At 38.9% G+C, this 15,449-nt stretch overlaps 1 protein-coding gene across 29 annotated transcripts in view; it reads right to left on the bottom strand.

Annotated features, from left to right (window-relative positions):
- Positions 1–15,449, bottom strand: part of PTPN13 (protein tyrosine phosphatase non-receptor type 13) — a 111,590-nt gene that overhangs the window by 75,937 nt on the left and 20,204 nt on the right. For 21 of the 29 annotated variants that reach the window (XM_086889261.1, XM_086889253.1, XM_086889267.1 and 18 more), the window contains exons 2-3: positions 10,254–10,373; positions 2,682–2,851 (exon numbers count right to left, since the gene is read on the bottom strand). In XM_086889261.1, the coding sequence (XP_086745387.1) occupies positions 2,682–2,851; positions 10,254–10,368 (285 nt within the window). In that variant the 5' untranslated portion in view covers positions 10,369–10,373. Of the gene's footprint in view, positions 1–2,681; positions 2,852–10,253; positions 10,374–15,234; positions 15,386–15,449 lie in introns of all 29 variants that reach the window. The other 8 variants (XM_086889262.1, XM_086889266.1, XM_086889274.1 and 5 more) reach the window with 2 other exon arrangements.

The raw sequence follows: 15,449 nt of genomic DNA, 5'->3' as shown, positions 1-15,449 counted from the left end.
TACTGAGAAAATTGTTCTCTATCTGGTTTATTATCCATTACCCTTTCAACTGAAAAACTACAAAGACTTTGTTACATATCAAGATATACCACAGCTACACAGAAAAAGGTGAATATGCTTTCACAGCAATAATGAATACAAAAAAACTTTCTAGAAAAAGCCAATAAAACACAAAAGACACAAAAACAATCAAGAAAAAGCCCAAACCAAACAAAACCAGAAATGCCCCAACTTTTTCACTCCCCCAGTAATGCAAGAACAGCAATTAAAAAGCCTATTATAAAGTTAGTTAATTTTAATTAGAGACATTGTCATAGTCCTAAGGCTGCTGGCATTCAAGAATTTGGATAATGGTCAGATACATTTCTGGGTTGTCCTCTTTGGAATCTGGAGCTGGACTTGATGATCCTTGAGGACCCCTTTCAATCCAGGGTATTTCATCATTCTACGATTCTGAGCTTCAACATACCCAAAGATGTTTCCAAAAATGAGATGTGCAATCTCATTTTTAGAATCTCTAAACTAAAACTTGCTACTCTACTAATCTATCTTAAAACAGCTTTCAAAAGATGAGCATTTATGCAAAAATTCTAATTAATTTTTGTATTATTACACTTAAAATATTTTCCACAATATATAAATCAACATGACGTTAATTTCCCAAATCAATCTCCATTCTAATTTTGAATGGTTTGGTTACTCTATTTCCCATAAGCTTGTTGTCCTGGTTACCTCAGATGTGTCTTGGATTCAAATTGACTGCATGTCTTAGAATCAAAGGGGTTTTCCTTTATTGACTGTAATTTTTTTGGGGTATTTCTCCTTGAATACACCATTAATTTGTATTAGCAAGCACAGTCACAACTGAAAAGACAAAGGCAACTCTGTCACTGTCTGATACAAGGCCTTAAAAAACAAGGTGCTTTTCTGCCTTCAGCAGCTTTTAGTAGAACAATCTAAAAGGAAAAAACCAACAATTTCCAGTAAATGAATTCAGTGAACTACAGCCAGTTGTGACAGAAGAAGTTTTAAATGTGTTAAAAGTTACCACAGTCAGCAAAGCAAAATCTGATTCTGTGACCTAAGAAACACAAAGTCGACATATTCCTTACAAAGAACCTATGAATGACCTGATAGCGTTTAATAGGAATGGAAAGGGAAGCAGGCAAAAAAAGAGGGGTGCATATAAGCTATGTATCAGCTCTACTAACTTCAACTAATAAAAGTCATAAAAGGACACCAGTTTTTGTACAGAGCTGATTCAGGGAGCTTCCTTCTTTCATGTAAGCAAGCAAGGTTATGCTGCCACCAGGAAAGAAATTCACACAGCCCTAATCAGCGAGGATTAATCAGCACTGTACATGTACAGAGCGCCAGCATTTGGTCATCGCCTATTGAAATGCTCTGTGTTGGCATTTACGGGCCACTGAGGCCCCTCTGAATGTTTCCTTCCTAGAGATTAAGAAATGTCTCAGCATGGCTTTTCATAGTAACAGTCCTCCCATTTATTTCAAAGGGAAAAAAAAATAGCATATTGAATACTGGCACAGAACAAAGAATGCAATCAGCTCTGACAAAGGTCACAAGCTTGTCAATTCAGAACTATTTTTTCTGCCATTTTTAAAGGCCAGTTTTGTACATTAACTTCAGAGTTGGCACTAGAGGTAACGTTATTGTCTTCTGAAGTGTTGTCCCTCTTGAAAGAAAAGAAACAATTCCAATAGTATTACTACAGGATTTGGCAGCTGCATCCTAGATAACTGAACCTGAGTCTTCATTTGTCAGTGTTATTTTTACTTCTCTATTAAAACTTTCAGCCTAGGTTTCTAATTGTTTAGAGTTTTGCCATAGACAAAACTGTAAATATATTTTTTATACCATTAATTTTGACAATATGCAGGGAAAGAAGGATGTCTAAAGGGCTTGGGAGTAACTGTGGATTTTCAGTAGGTATTCAGTGCTTTAGCCCTGAAGAAAACTGACTGTATACAAAAAACTGCTAAAACAAAATATTCAACATAGAAACACATGTTTTAATAGTCCTTGTGCACACAACAGCAATCAATGCCAATACCACTTTCCTCTGGAGTAAGAGCTGTTCTTCCTGGAAGAACACTGCCAAATGTCATAATTGTTCCCAGATTACAACACTGGCTGTGGTTAGCTTTCCTCTAAGGATTATTGATCCAGGAAAGCCAAGGAGATAGAAATAGCTCAGCTTCCTTTTCACTCCCACCACTAAATATCTTTGACTAAGCCAAGGGAATGGTTTTCTGGCGAAAGTTACCATTCACAACAAATTTTGTCAAGAATACAGCTGAGAAGGTAATAATTTTGACTGTACTTGTCAGTGACCTGGAGATCACATATACAAATCTTACTTGTCTGAATATTTACCCTTGTGAAAGAGTTAAAATGAGAAGTGGGAATTCTGTGCAGCCCTTGCCCAAGTACGTACGTGGCCAGGGCTTGTTGAGACTCTTCCTCACAACTGCATACAACCACAATCACTATTCCACTCCAACCAGCAAAAACAAAGTAGGAGGATCCCTTCCCCCCCTCACAAAAGAAATTACATGAATCACAAACCAAAGGGAGACAAAAAGGACAGTTTAAAGCTATTTTGTGAAGGGATCAACAGCAAACCACCAGAGCTGTCTGCCAAGGAAGAGGCACTGTACCTTTTCAACATCTGACAGGGAAGACAGCGAGTGGTTCTGCAGAACCTCTGGTGCTGTGAATGCTCGCAGGTCTTGTTGGGACACATTTTCATCAGTAAATGACACACTGCCAGATGGAAGCAACAGGAGAGACCATGGAGAAATGATGAATCCCAGAGCAGCAGGATCAGCTGTAATTGAAAAGGGAAAAAAACAAAAACCACCCTGAAAATGAAGCAATGTTGTCTGATGCCCTTTCTGGATGTTAGTTTATTACCAGCCTACATACTATTAGTGGAATAGATTCATGCTTCCTTTTCCACTTGTGGTGTTTCATAACCACAACAACCTCAATTTTAATCACACTGGGGAGTAACACCTATCTTTTATGAGTATTCTTTACTATTATTCATACCAGCAAGCTCAGGAAGAGCCTGCTAAAATACTCACAATCTCCTGTCCTGAAGTTATTTCATTTGTGTTACAGTTGACATATGAAACATTCCCTTTCTGCAGTGCACATATCATTAAGGCTAATTCATATGGAATGGAATGGAATGGAGTTTGCTCCTGTCCTAACATAGCACTAATGCAGCAACAATGTTTGGAAGACAGTAGACAAAGTTAGTGGGGAAGGAAAATACTAATTAGAGTGGCTAACAGAAGGAGACAAAAAACACCTCAAACATGAATCAACTCAGTTTCACTGAAGGAGGCATGAGATTTTACTAAGAAAAAAATAAAAGTTTGATTTTTTCATAGGCAAAAAGGCAATAGCTCTGTCTTCTGCTACACAATATATCAATATATCAAAGACCTGAGGAAACACATTTGAGTGGCATATCCTTTTTCCCTTGATATAGTAAGCAAAACCAGCAGAATAATAATTTCCTCCATTAGCACCACCACTAACATTTTCCACTCTCCAGCTCAGGATATTCCTACAGTGCTGGTTCCTAGACTGCTGAACTATCTTGTAATCTAGAATATTTCTAATCTCCTAGGATATTAAATTACTGCTTGCAGATATCAGGTGTAAAAAGATCTCCCAAGTACGTCTTTCAATTTTCTAGCCCCACTTCCTCTGAAACAACCAGAACAAGCGCTGTTCACTGTTGTGACAGCAAGTTCAGATGTTAGAAAAAAGAAACAAGGATGAACAGGCCATTTCTATTATATGTCACAAGAAAATACAACATTATGTAGCAAAGCTTCCAAAACTATTTTTATTAAGACTACCTTAGTTGGCCTCTGACTTTGAAAAATTATCCTGTGGGTAACTACTGAATTCTGCACCACTTCTGTGTGTATTCACCACTGATATAAAAACCCTAAACAAGCAACATCTTATAATATTTTAAAATTCTACCTTATGAATCCCAACTCAGGCACTTCAAGAAATGTAGAGGCTTTAATCTTACTTTAACATTTTGTGTAATACTTGAAATACATAAAAACTCTTCATATTCTAAACTAAGACAATACTACTATACTAACATATACTAAGACAAAAAATTGATTTAGTTTTAAGAACAATTAAACTCCCTCAATTAGTCTGAAGTCTTCCCAATATTAATTTCAACAAACTTTAGAGCATTTGTCCCCTATAGATGTAGAGTCTGAATTTATTGATCCACTCCCACTCAAGAATCTTCATGACTTCAAGCAATGTAAAAGGAATGTGATAAAGAGTAAGTTTAGAAAAAAGACAGATTTTGCTGTTTTACTGACATTTTCTCATCTTCCTCTTTCAGTAGCCTATAACTAACATAGCAGATCATAGAGCCTATACCACAACTCCAAGGAATCTAATCGATTGTTAGGAAGGATGAGGATAAAACAGTTAATTCTCCAGTTCCTTCCTCAAGGCATGCATCACAAACCAAAATAACTAATCTCAAAGCTCCAACCTGGTAGATATACCTAAGGAAATACTTTTTAGAAACACATCTCTAACATGTTTGCACCATGGATAAAAAATAATTGCAAAGATGCAATGTAGCAAATAGACAGCAACCACAGGAAAAGAAAAGAAACTATTTTCCAGTGATAATATTCGCATCATCTTCTATTTAGGCTTTCAGAATTATTTGTAAGAGCAGTAAGGGTAATACACTCCTGAAAATACTGAGGAAAATGACCAAAAAAAAAAGTTTCAAACCCTTTTTTTATAAAAGCACTGGAATTCAGGATATGGCTCCGGTCAATTTTCTATCTAATAGGCTTTCAACTGTGCTAGAGCTGCCAGCCTTCTGAGTTAACTCCAGAACTATGCAACTTGGTAACAAAACACTTGTGAGAGCTCAGCATTTCAAGCAGTACCAAGACAGAGATAAATAGCATGGTCTTACTTAAAGTGAGAGACTGAACTGGCTTTAAACACAATAAAAACAGAAATAATCCTCAGCTACAGAACATCTGACAAACAAATGAGAGAGGAAAAAAATCCTTTATGTGCTTTAACAGCACAGAAGTAGCCTAAGATAAAAAAGGCCCACCACATTCTAAGAGACGTGAAGACAAATTTTGAAATGGATCTATTTTACAATACTGTTGGCAGGTAATTTTGAATTCCCAAGCTACAGTCACAATTCCAGTCAGTCCTTCAGGATCTTTACCCCCCCACTTCTCGTAAGCCACACAGAACACATACACACACATCTCTAAAAAGCACAGAACAACCCAAAGATATACACAAGGCTTTCAACACACATTTTTTGCTTCTCTCCATAGCCCTCACTGAGACAAGTAAGATTTCTCCTAGAGCAAAGGAACGTGAAAATTTGTATGCTCAGGCCAGGCTGGAGGCAGACCACTGACTCACCTGCAGCCTGGCCAGGATTATTCCAGCACACGGCACCACTTCTGCTGTAAATCCTCTCCTCTTGGGCTGGTGCAGCGTGTCCCTGCATGCCTGGTGCGCAGGGCAAGCAGCACTGCAGTGTCTCTGCTCCCTCTGCCTTTGGCACCAAGGGATAGGAGAGCTCTGACGGGATACTGAACCCCTTGGAAAACTGAAATGTACTCTTTCCTGAGGATACTGGAGCAAGAAACAGCTTGAACAATTAGTTTCTGAGATCCCTTTCTGTTGCTGAGCTGCCCCACAATCAAACACCACACTACACTGTAGTGCTGACTACATCCAGCAGAGCTCTGCAAAGAGTGCAAGTAGTTACTGAGCCTCTTTGGTGTGAGTAGGGTGGGTGGAGGTGGAGGAAGGGATGAGGAATAGAAACTAAAAAAAAAATTTAAAACTCCAATAAAATTACAGAAGTCCAATCTCTCTCCTTCTCAGCAACTGAAAGATCAAATGTCACCAGACAATGAAAAAAAGAAAAATCATTCCCCAACATTTACTGGCAAAAGGAAAATAATTTATCACCTGCCAACAAGGACCATCTAGGAAAGGAGGATTTGGCTTTTTACCCCTTCCTATTGCATTTTTCCTCCTGTCAACCACACCAATCCATTTCCTGCTCCATCCCAACTAGGTCTATGACTACTTTGGACTCATCACTAGTCCCATCAACACATTTCACACTTTGCCTTCCTTCTTTTCATTACGCTTACTCAGGCAAAGCAGCTAGAGTAGTTTGACAGTCAAAAGTATTTACAGATCCCTGAAAACCATAACCTTCCTTCTTCACATCCATTTTCAGATGATACAACTTTTCTTTACATAAATCATTTCCCATATACAAATTTGCAAGACATTCAACTTGCAAAGACTCTTTCTTTGCTCAACCTGTCTTTTTAACATCAGACTCACTTTCCCTCTTCCCTTCCCCCTTCCTTTAGATACATGTCTCCAAACTTAAGGTCCAATTGTTTTCAGAATCCTCAACGCACACTTTAGAACAGGAGTGGCCTGGGTGACATATGAAGGCTTTCCCACTTTCAAGTTTAGATAAATCTTTTCCAGTTAAACCTAGCAAATTAGAGGGACGCCTGTTTTATAATTCTCAGCAGCAGCGAGCACAGCACTCCCCTAATGCTTATACACTCACATTTGAGATTACTTCAAAGACTTGTTCCTTTGACCTCATGGAGTTCTGAGTGCAAGATACAGCATGTCTGAAACAGCTGATACACCCTTTCAACAACAAAATAGTTATTGCACATAATTAAACAGATGTAAGAGAAGGGCAGGTCTGGTATCAGCCTTTTCAAATCTCCAGATTAATCTCAACATCACCAATGCAACTGATGTCAGATCTGCAACTGAGTCCTAGATTGTCTTTCTCCTTCATTTGACAGCTTATAATGTGCTGACAAGACAGCTACCAGAGCTGATCTTCTAAATTGGTGATAAGCAACTGGGCATTTCAATTTAAGCTTTCATTTTTTTATAATGACAGAAATAAATTTGTGAAGTTTTTTTTAAGGAGTTCAACATCTGTTAGACCCATAAATACAAAGAGGGATAAAAATATGCACATTTCTGTATCTGTTGCTGAATTAGGCATGATGTGATATGCAATTAGCCACGAAGACAATGGATTTTCATCCTGTGTTCAGTGGATGAAAATTCTTACTCAGTGCTTTGATGGATAAGAAGATAGACTCACTAAAAGATATGCAAAACTTTTTTGTATGAAGAAGTCATCAAATCTGTAACAGAAGCCTTTTTTGGACATTTTTTCTAATTTCCAGAAACTAGCTTAAGTAAGAAATTAATTGAAGAACAGGTTCTCAGTTGACAGAGTGATAGCAAGATTCCCAACTTGAAACAAACTACCAAAACTCTACCAGGGTCACACACAAAAATGATTACTTGGGCTGGTAATTCCTTAAAGCATCTGTGGGTCCTGGGCTGGTGTGGGGAGGCTGACAACAGATGGCAATTTAAGAGTTTGCTATTTCCATGGCCTTTTTTATCCCCCTTGTTTCAAAACAGCTGGAACACAGACTGTTGAACAATATGCCTCATTTAATTTTTTTGAACAAACAATGTACAAACCATTCAACAAATCTTGTATTTTGTTACAGAACAGCATGTTCAGGGACTCCAGGACTCTGTACAGGGAGGAATAGCATTTCTGAGAACTGGTCAAAGCTGAACATGCTGTGATCTTGCAGAAGCTAAAAGCTTGCCCTATCTCCCTCTGCCCAGAAGTGATCAGTCAGTTCTGAAAAATTTTGGAAACTCTCCCATAAAATAGCTCTTCCACACCATATACATGGAAGAAATGGGTCTGAAATTTGACCAAGGAAAACAAGATTTCTTTAAGATCCCCCATTTGCTACAAGTCCTCCACAAATAAAGAACAAAATTGAGTGAGACAAGCCTACAGGAACCTCCACATTTTCTCTTCCTGAACATTAACAGCACCTTCATAAGCCAGCATAGAAACTGATATTCAAGATGACAAAAAAGGTTTCTAGATTGCTTCGTTACTGAAGACAAACCTTCATTAAAAACTGTCTGGTTATCCAACTCTTGCTGAGAGGAATTAGATTACCTTTATCAAACTCAGCTACACAGAAAAGCTCTTTCATTTGAGTCTCTTGAAGTGCATTTTACCAAAGGCTATATCCCAGGTTAATTAATAGCATGCAACTGAAAATAGTTCGCTGAACTAGCAGAAAAACAACTCAATAAAACAGCTTCATCTCCAAAGAAGAGACAGATTCTTCTGGCACTGATTTTATCTGAATTTGTGTTTTGGTCTTCATGGATAGGAAGTAAGATCAGAAGCTTCTGCCACCTTAGCCAGTCTTGGCTGGCAAACATTCCCCTGCCTTAAAAACACATATCAGAAGTCCTGGGGCAGATTTCTGTTTTGTGCTCTCATCTTTCAGTATTTGTTCTTCTGAATGAGGGCTCACTGTGTTCTCATTGTCAATGCTTGCATGCAGTCCTCATACAGATTACGATAATTTTTCTGCACTGCTCTCAGGATAAGAAAGGGTAAGCTCTTATTTTCAGTGGAGACTCCCTTCTGGAAAAAACAGACCCAGGATAAAGTTTTAAGTGGTTTCACTACTATGTGCTCATACAGCTGTGATCTTGTAGGTGGATTAGAAGATGGAGCTCCATGTGTCAATTCCTGTGAAGTTTACAAGAGTAAACCTCTAATCATTTAAGATCCCTCATAAGTCAAGGTCTTAACAATATGTCCTCTTAAAAGAAATAATTCTCCTGACTGTTTCCAAGAGAGAACAAAGAGTGAAAGAGAGGAAAGCAGATGCCAGCTTTCCTTTTCTTCCAATATGAGAAGCAGCAGGACAGGTCAGTTGGTCAAACTGCAACAATAAACTCAGCATTCCTGAAAGGGAATGCACTCATGGGCTGTGAGAACATTGGTAAGGAGAAGAAGGTAAATTTGAATGGGATGTCAAAACTACCTATAATTCACCTGGCAAAAAATATGTTGGAGAAGTTGACAGATTCATATTTATAAAGCTAAGTCAAGTGTGATCAGAAATCAGGCACCACACAGCAGTTTCTGCCCACATCTGCCTTCTCTGGAGCCTGTGAAGTGTCCAACAGAGCCCACTCTCAGAGCCTGGGCAGTGTGTAAGACACAGCCAGTGTCTGACTCAATGGATTGGCTAAGCCAAATCTTAAAAAAACTCCAGCCCAAAATAACCTAAATGTTGAATCTTGATAAAATTCTGAATCAAATACTTGCAAGAAATGCAAAATATTTTGCCCCAAATAACAAAGATGTGTCCCTTGCATAGTAATGTGGCAAAACAATGACTATTTTCAAAGTGTGAGCATTTGATTTTTCATAATAAAACTGAATAAGCTTACATAGCATGGTGATATAAGGGGATGACCCCCTACAAAGGTTTTGAAATACTAGGATGCAGCATGGGAACATACACTTTATCCGAGAACAAGTTAAAGATGTTGCTGAAGTTCAATATGTGGCTTAAGCATTTATTGCTATTAGAAAGAGCAAGAAAGGGAGGGAAGGGCCCTAAGGATTTGCAGATTTTAAAAGAAAGAAAGGAAAACATAAGGAATGGGAAAAGTTCCATATTCAGACCTAGTGTTAAAATGTATATTATCAGTATTGCAGATGCTGAGTTTGAAGCCTACTGAGGTAGGAGGGAGGAGGGAGAAGAAATACTTCTACTCCTTTGAAGTACAAGACAACACCACAATCCGCTCAGTAGCTATGTAGGTGTTGCCACTTGCATTTTGGGGAATCATATCTAGCCCTCTGATGAAGTTTTCTGTTTTTCACCTTTGAGACGAAATCTCTTCAGAGCACACTGGTCATGACTGCACAGTACTGTGCCCATTTCTATGTCTCCTTCAGTACCAATATGTTCCAATGGTCTCAGACCATTATTTATCACTTTTTTCTTATGTTCCCATCTCACTTCAATGTGTCTAAAGTAATTGAAGTTATCACCACAAGAAATGGGATGAGTCACAGATTCTGGAAGAACATGAAGTGATGGTTGAAAGCAACCTTTGGGCTAGGATGCAGAGAGGCACTCACCCAGAGACAGCTTAGGAGCAAGTAATTGTTTGGGTTTAGAGCCTAGGAAGGACAAGGCAGTTTATTTATATGGCACCTTAATATAACCAAAATGTTTCCAGTCCTGTATTTATCAGTCTTAAAAAATGCTTACCTTTTCTGAATAGTTCTTGAAGGCTCTCTGCACTTTGATTCAAAATAGCCCATATTTCCTCTTCTTGCAATGGTCCCCCCCGAACCTCCAGAGCCTCTGCTAGTGACACATGCATGTTACCTGGGAAATAAACAGACTGATGTAAGACTAAATAACATCTTTTCTTCTCTGTGCATGCCATACTCAAGTAGTAATAACCCATGTTCAGCCCTCGGTCACAAAAATTCTCCCATCAAATATAAATAATACAAAACATTCCCTATGGCGATAAAGAATTTTGAACTGAACTCCAGAAAAGCTCAGGTTAAAAAAAAATAATGATCCATATTAATATTGTAGGCTCTACATCCATAAATTCAACAAGGTGGCATTAATCCATATGCTATGGGCAAGAGCATGCTCTGTTTATAAAGATGACAGATCGAACAGTAGTTACGGGTTTATTAAAATAAATCAGTTATTAATATGATTTTGGTAAGTTTAAGTCAGTGAAGCTGTTGTTAGGAAAGGAAGCTCTTCCTCCTTTCACAGGGTTACTGATAGCATCTCATGAGCATATTATGAGAAGCACTACCAGAAAATATGTACAGAAGCAAAATAGCTATAGAACTGATAGCTATGGAACAGCTTCTCCTTACAGTTAAAAAGCAAAATAGAGCTCTCAGCAGCACTCTACTCATTACATCCCTAGGAAACAAAGAAAGATTTCTTTCCCCAGATAAACAAGGTTATGCTGCAGTATTTTTTGAAAGAGCTAAACCACTTTCACCACACTACAATATAATATTCTGTTGTCCAAAACCATTTGAAAACTGAAGAATGCATCCCTAAATATTCTGGCAAAACAAAGCTTCATCTGTTCAATAAGCTCAGGAGCAAATAAATCATGTGTCTGCTTAATTACTCCATCTTTCTATGGAAAGTTCTCAGACTGAGTACTCATGACAATTTATATTTCTCATTAGTATGCAGCTGCAGTGGCTTCTCTCTGTGCTTCTCTCCAAAGCCCAGAGAAGATCTTGAGGCAGTGAGCTGTAGTAAGAGCCTAAGGTGTGTTGTCAGTCATCACTGGTACATTTATTACGTCTCAAAAGCTCCAAAGCTGCTGCTGGAAATGGAAAATACAGTTCCACAAGGAATGCTTATGGTCTAGAAACCAGTAACTGATATCAACAGTTTTAGATGACCCAATGGTACTGCTGGAAGCAGCTCCCCCTTCCTTTAAATCACCCACCCAGAGCCTCCCCATCATACCATACTACCCTGGCTCAGGTATATGGGCACTAACCTAACAAATTTAAAGAGGGACAGGCTTACAGGCTATATTTAGTTTCCCAAATGTCTAGGCAGCTCTATGCCTTCCATGTGTTTTTAATTACAGATAGCCAGGCTTATACACATATAATGGCAACACAAAAGGCTGAATATCCTGCGGTTTCTAACTGAAAATATGGGGTTTGACAATACTTGCTAAAATACTAGCCTTTTCACCTAGAATTCCATACTACTACTGAAAAATGACATATTGCTGGCTGCTTTTCACAAAAAAAAAACCACAGCTTATTTTTCCTTATTTCACAGCTTGCCAGTTTGTAGCATTCAATTACTGTGTGTATTTAATAAGCCAGATATATTTCCAACAATAAGTGTTCAAAAGTCATCATCAAAAGACAATGGAAGGGAAAGCAGACTCAGGTAACATTTAAAAGAAAGATGAAATCTGAATTCTCAAAGAGATAAATAAATAAACCATGAAAAATGGAAAGGTAGGGACCAATGCAGACTTGCAATAAATGCATGGAAAAACCAGAGAAAATTGTGCTTCCAGTCAGCATGAGATTCACATACACCAGGCACAGAGCGAGTGTCTGGTCTCTCTGATCCAGGAAATTCTGTGATTTTATGCCACTGTCTCAAATTTCAGTAGGTACATCTAGAATCAAGTTATCTGGATAATTCAAATTAAAAGATCTCGTCTTCTCCTAGGGACTAAAAATACATGAACTGCAAATGAAAACTTCCTGTGATAAATATTCTAAAGGAGAATGCCAAGCATAAGAACAACAATCCCCTCTCCCCCACCCCAAATCCTCTGCTCCACTCCCCTTTTCCCCATTCTGCAAAATGCTGCATCCTTTCAGCTGTGATTGAATAGTGTGGACTGCTCTGTGGCAGCTATAAGCCAATTCCCTATTTAATAACACAACAGAGACCATAAGTGTGTCTGCTGAAACTCCCAAACACATTACATCCACAGTAAAAGAATCCTACAGTAAACAGTTTCTTGATCACAATAAGAAGCTGTATGAATGCACACACCCAGCCACTTCAGCTGTAGCAACGCAAGCAACAAGATCTGCTTGCATTTTACCAATAGCAGGAGCTTGACAAATAAAAATCAAACACATAACACAACAAAACCAAACTATTTCAAACTGATTTTGAAAGCCCAAGCAAAATCCATCACAAAACCAGTCATTACAAGCACAGACACATGCAAAAGGCCACAAGCTGGGATTTGGGTGGGATTCTCATTGAAGCAGATCTGTTTCAGTAACTTTTTGGTAACTTTCTCTGTAACTTTTCTTCCTCAAAATTATCTTTAAACTGCAGTGCTTGTCCGTCTCAGCAGACCAACATGCTGGTTATGAGGATTAAAGAAACTCCCACAAAATGGTCGTCTGGCACCAAGGAACTGACTGAGGGAAGCTGGGATGAAGCTCTTAGCAGGAAAATGCAAGGCCAGGTTTCTCCACCTGTACAGCCCACCTCTCATCAGCCAGGCACCGATTTCGAGCTGACAGTGGAAGTGCCTGGCTCAATACATATTTCTCCCCCACCAGTTTTTTTTGTCTCGAAAGTTTTTTCACAAGAAGATATTTGTAGTACACAGTTCATCCAAATTCACTGTCTCCTCAGATTCTGGGAACCCTAAATAGTGTGTAGCCCTCTGTGAATACAGAAACATAAATGCTCGATACATACAAAAGCTTTTGGTTCTATGCAACACCCAAACATTATGATAAATTGCAACATAAGGACAATATTGAGGAATTTTTCTAAGAGAAAAACATTTAAAATTTTTGTAGAATACCATATCAAAATCCTGCTCCTGGCATGATTCCCTGTGTTTTTCAGTGTCCCAGGCTGACCAGCAAAGAAATCCTGATGCACTGGTAAAGTCCTCCATGGACTCTTAGTCAGCTCATGTCAAGCCATTTCTCTGCAACAAGACTTCTCCCCGTCTCCTCTTCATGTAAGGAAAGCAAGATCTGGAATCCTGTGCCCTGTTCCTTTCACTCCTTGTAATAAGGATGGACAGAGTATAGAACACTGAAAGGTGGACCTTCCAAGGACAAGTTCACTCCCTTTTCTCGGGACAGAGGTATGATGGCATCTTAGTACGAGGCCACATGGCGATGGGATCGGGGTAGGGAAGTCTCATGGTTAGGTGGTACGTACTCCACATGAACTGCTAGGGCATGGACTGCCCACTCACCCAAAACTCACACCAGATCACAGCCACAGCACATCCAAACAGGGAGATTTGCACAGCAGAGAGCACAACACAGAGTAGGAAGGCAGGACAAATTAAAATAGTTTGCACTGGAGGTGCACAGACATGAACCTGACAGATTTCTTGTTCTGAGGCAGAATTTACTCTCAGACCACACAGGAATACTATTTCCACAGGAAGGGAGTTGCATTGTATGGAGGCAGCTTTTATGCTCCAGGACAAAAGAGTAAATTCAGGTGTAAATCATTTGTATTAACAAGCTCAGAGTGCAATTTCTCCGCACCATTCAGCCCTAAGCCATGCAGGCAGCACAATCACAGGGAAAAATATTGCCTAAGCCATAGGCCTCTCCCATATCTCAGACACTTTTTGAAAAGAGCCTGTCTACCTCATTAGGACCAGCTGCCAGCTCCTCCCTCTAGACAGACAGCTCATACTCCCCCATGAGTGGGATGGGGCTCTGTCTCTTGCCCGAAAACAAGCTCAGTGACCTCCTGGCTTTAAAAAGCCTTATTTTAAAGTCCCAGCAGCCCATGTTAAAAGCACACCACCTATGGAAGATCCAGACATTGCCAATGCCACAAGGCAGCCTTCCACTTGCTGTCCCAAGTAAGACAGAAAGCACAACAGGAGCAGCCCTTCACACCGAGTAATTCTGTCAAAAATGGCTGTTTGTAAGTATTTTTACACCTACCACTTACAAAGTCTTCACACCACCTCACTTTTTAATTGCTTATGTAAGCAGAAGTTAAACACTCAGAATTCTCATTTCGCCCAACCACCACCATTTTTCCTCACATGTTTTAAATTTTAAATTTTAAATTGAAGGTCTACAACAGCAATGAAGAATTCAGAAAATTTTAAAGGCCTATTCTTTCCAAATTTTATTGAACTGTCACCAGCGAAAATATTAAGGCGCTATTGCTGTGACTGTGATTATTAAGGACTGTAATACAGTAATTTTTGTCAAAAAGTTCCTAAAAACAGACGAAAAGTCAAAAGGCTAAATTGCTTCAACTTAACTAATGCCTGACAACTTGGTGTTTTTGTTTTAGTAACATCCCTTGCTTTTTTCCTTACCTTGTGCACCAACATTTTTCCCCAATGTAACTTCAGAACAAAAACTTTTAGTCAAAAACTGTGCTTTAACATCTGCTAACTGAAATGCCTGCACTACCTCACACTTGATATTTCATAGGAATATGGTGCCAAGAAACATGGAAGGCAGCTGCACTAGGCGTAAACTCTGCAGGTGTTTTTAGATGTGTGAGAAACAGTGAAAAACGTCTAGAATACACTGTTAGAATTTCTCAATAATCACATAAAATACTCTGATATTAATTTTTATGCTTTGACAAAATTTAAAACAAAGAAGAGAGAACTAGAAGGCTCTATATACGTACAAAATACTTTCTATGGAGAAAGAACCCAACTTATTTGTCCCATATAAAACAGTTAACTGACCTTAACTGTCCTGAATATGAGCAATATTTCCCCCTTGCTCCACAGGAACACTTAGGCAAAAGGTGGCAGGAGGACAGTATCTGAGGAGACTTTTCTCTTAGCAGGTGAGCCAATAGCCCCTTCTTGGCCCCTCTTCTGGAGATATAAATGCCTGGAATCAGAAGTACATTTAACAAGGCAATTCTATGCAAGAGAACTTCTTAAAATACACCTTT

This window comes from Cyanistes caeruleus, chromosome 5, assembly GCF_971803275.1.
Source record: "Cyanistes caeruleus chromosome 5, bCyaCae1.hap1.1, whole genome shotgun sequence".
NCBI lineage: Eukaryota > Metazoa > Chordata > Aves > Passeriformes > Paridae > Cyanistes > Cyanistes caeruleus.
Note: the sequence above shows the minus strand (reverse complement) of the source record. Positions and strands in the feature narration are given on the sequence as shown.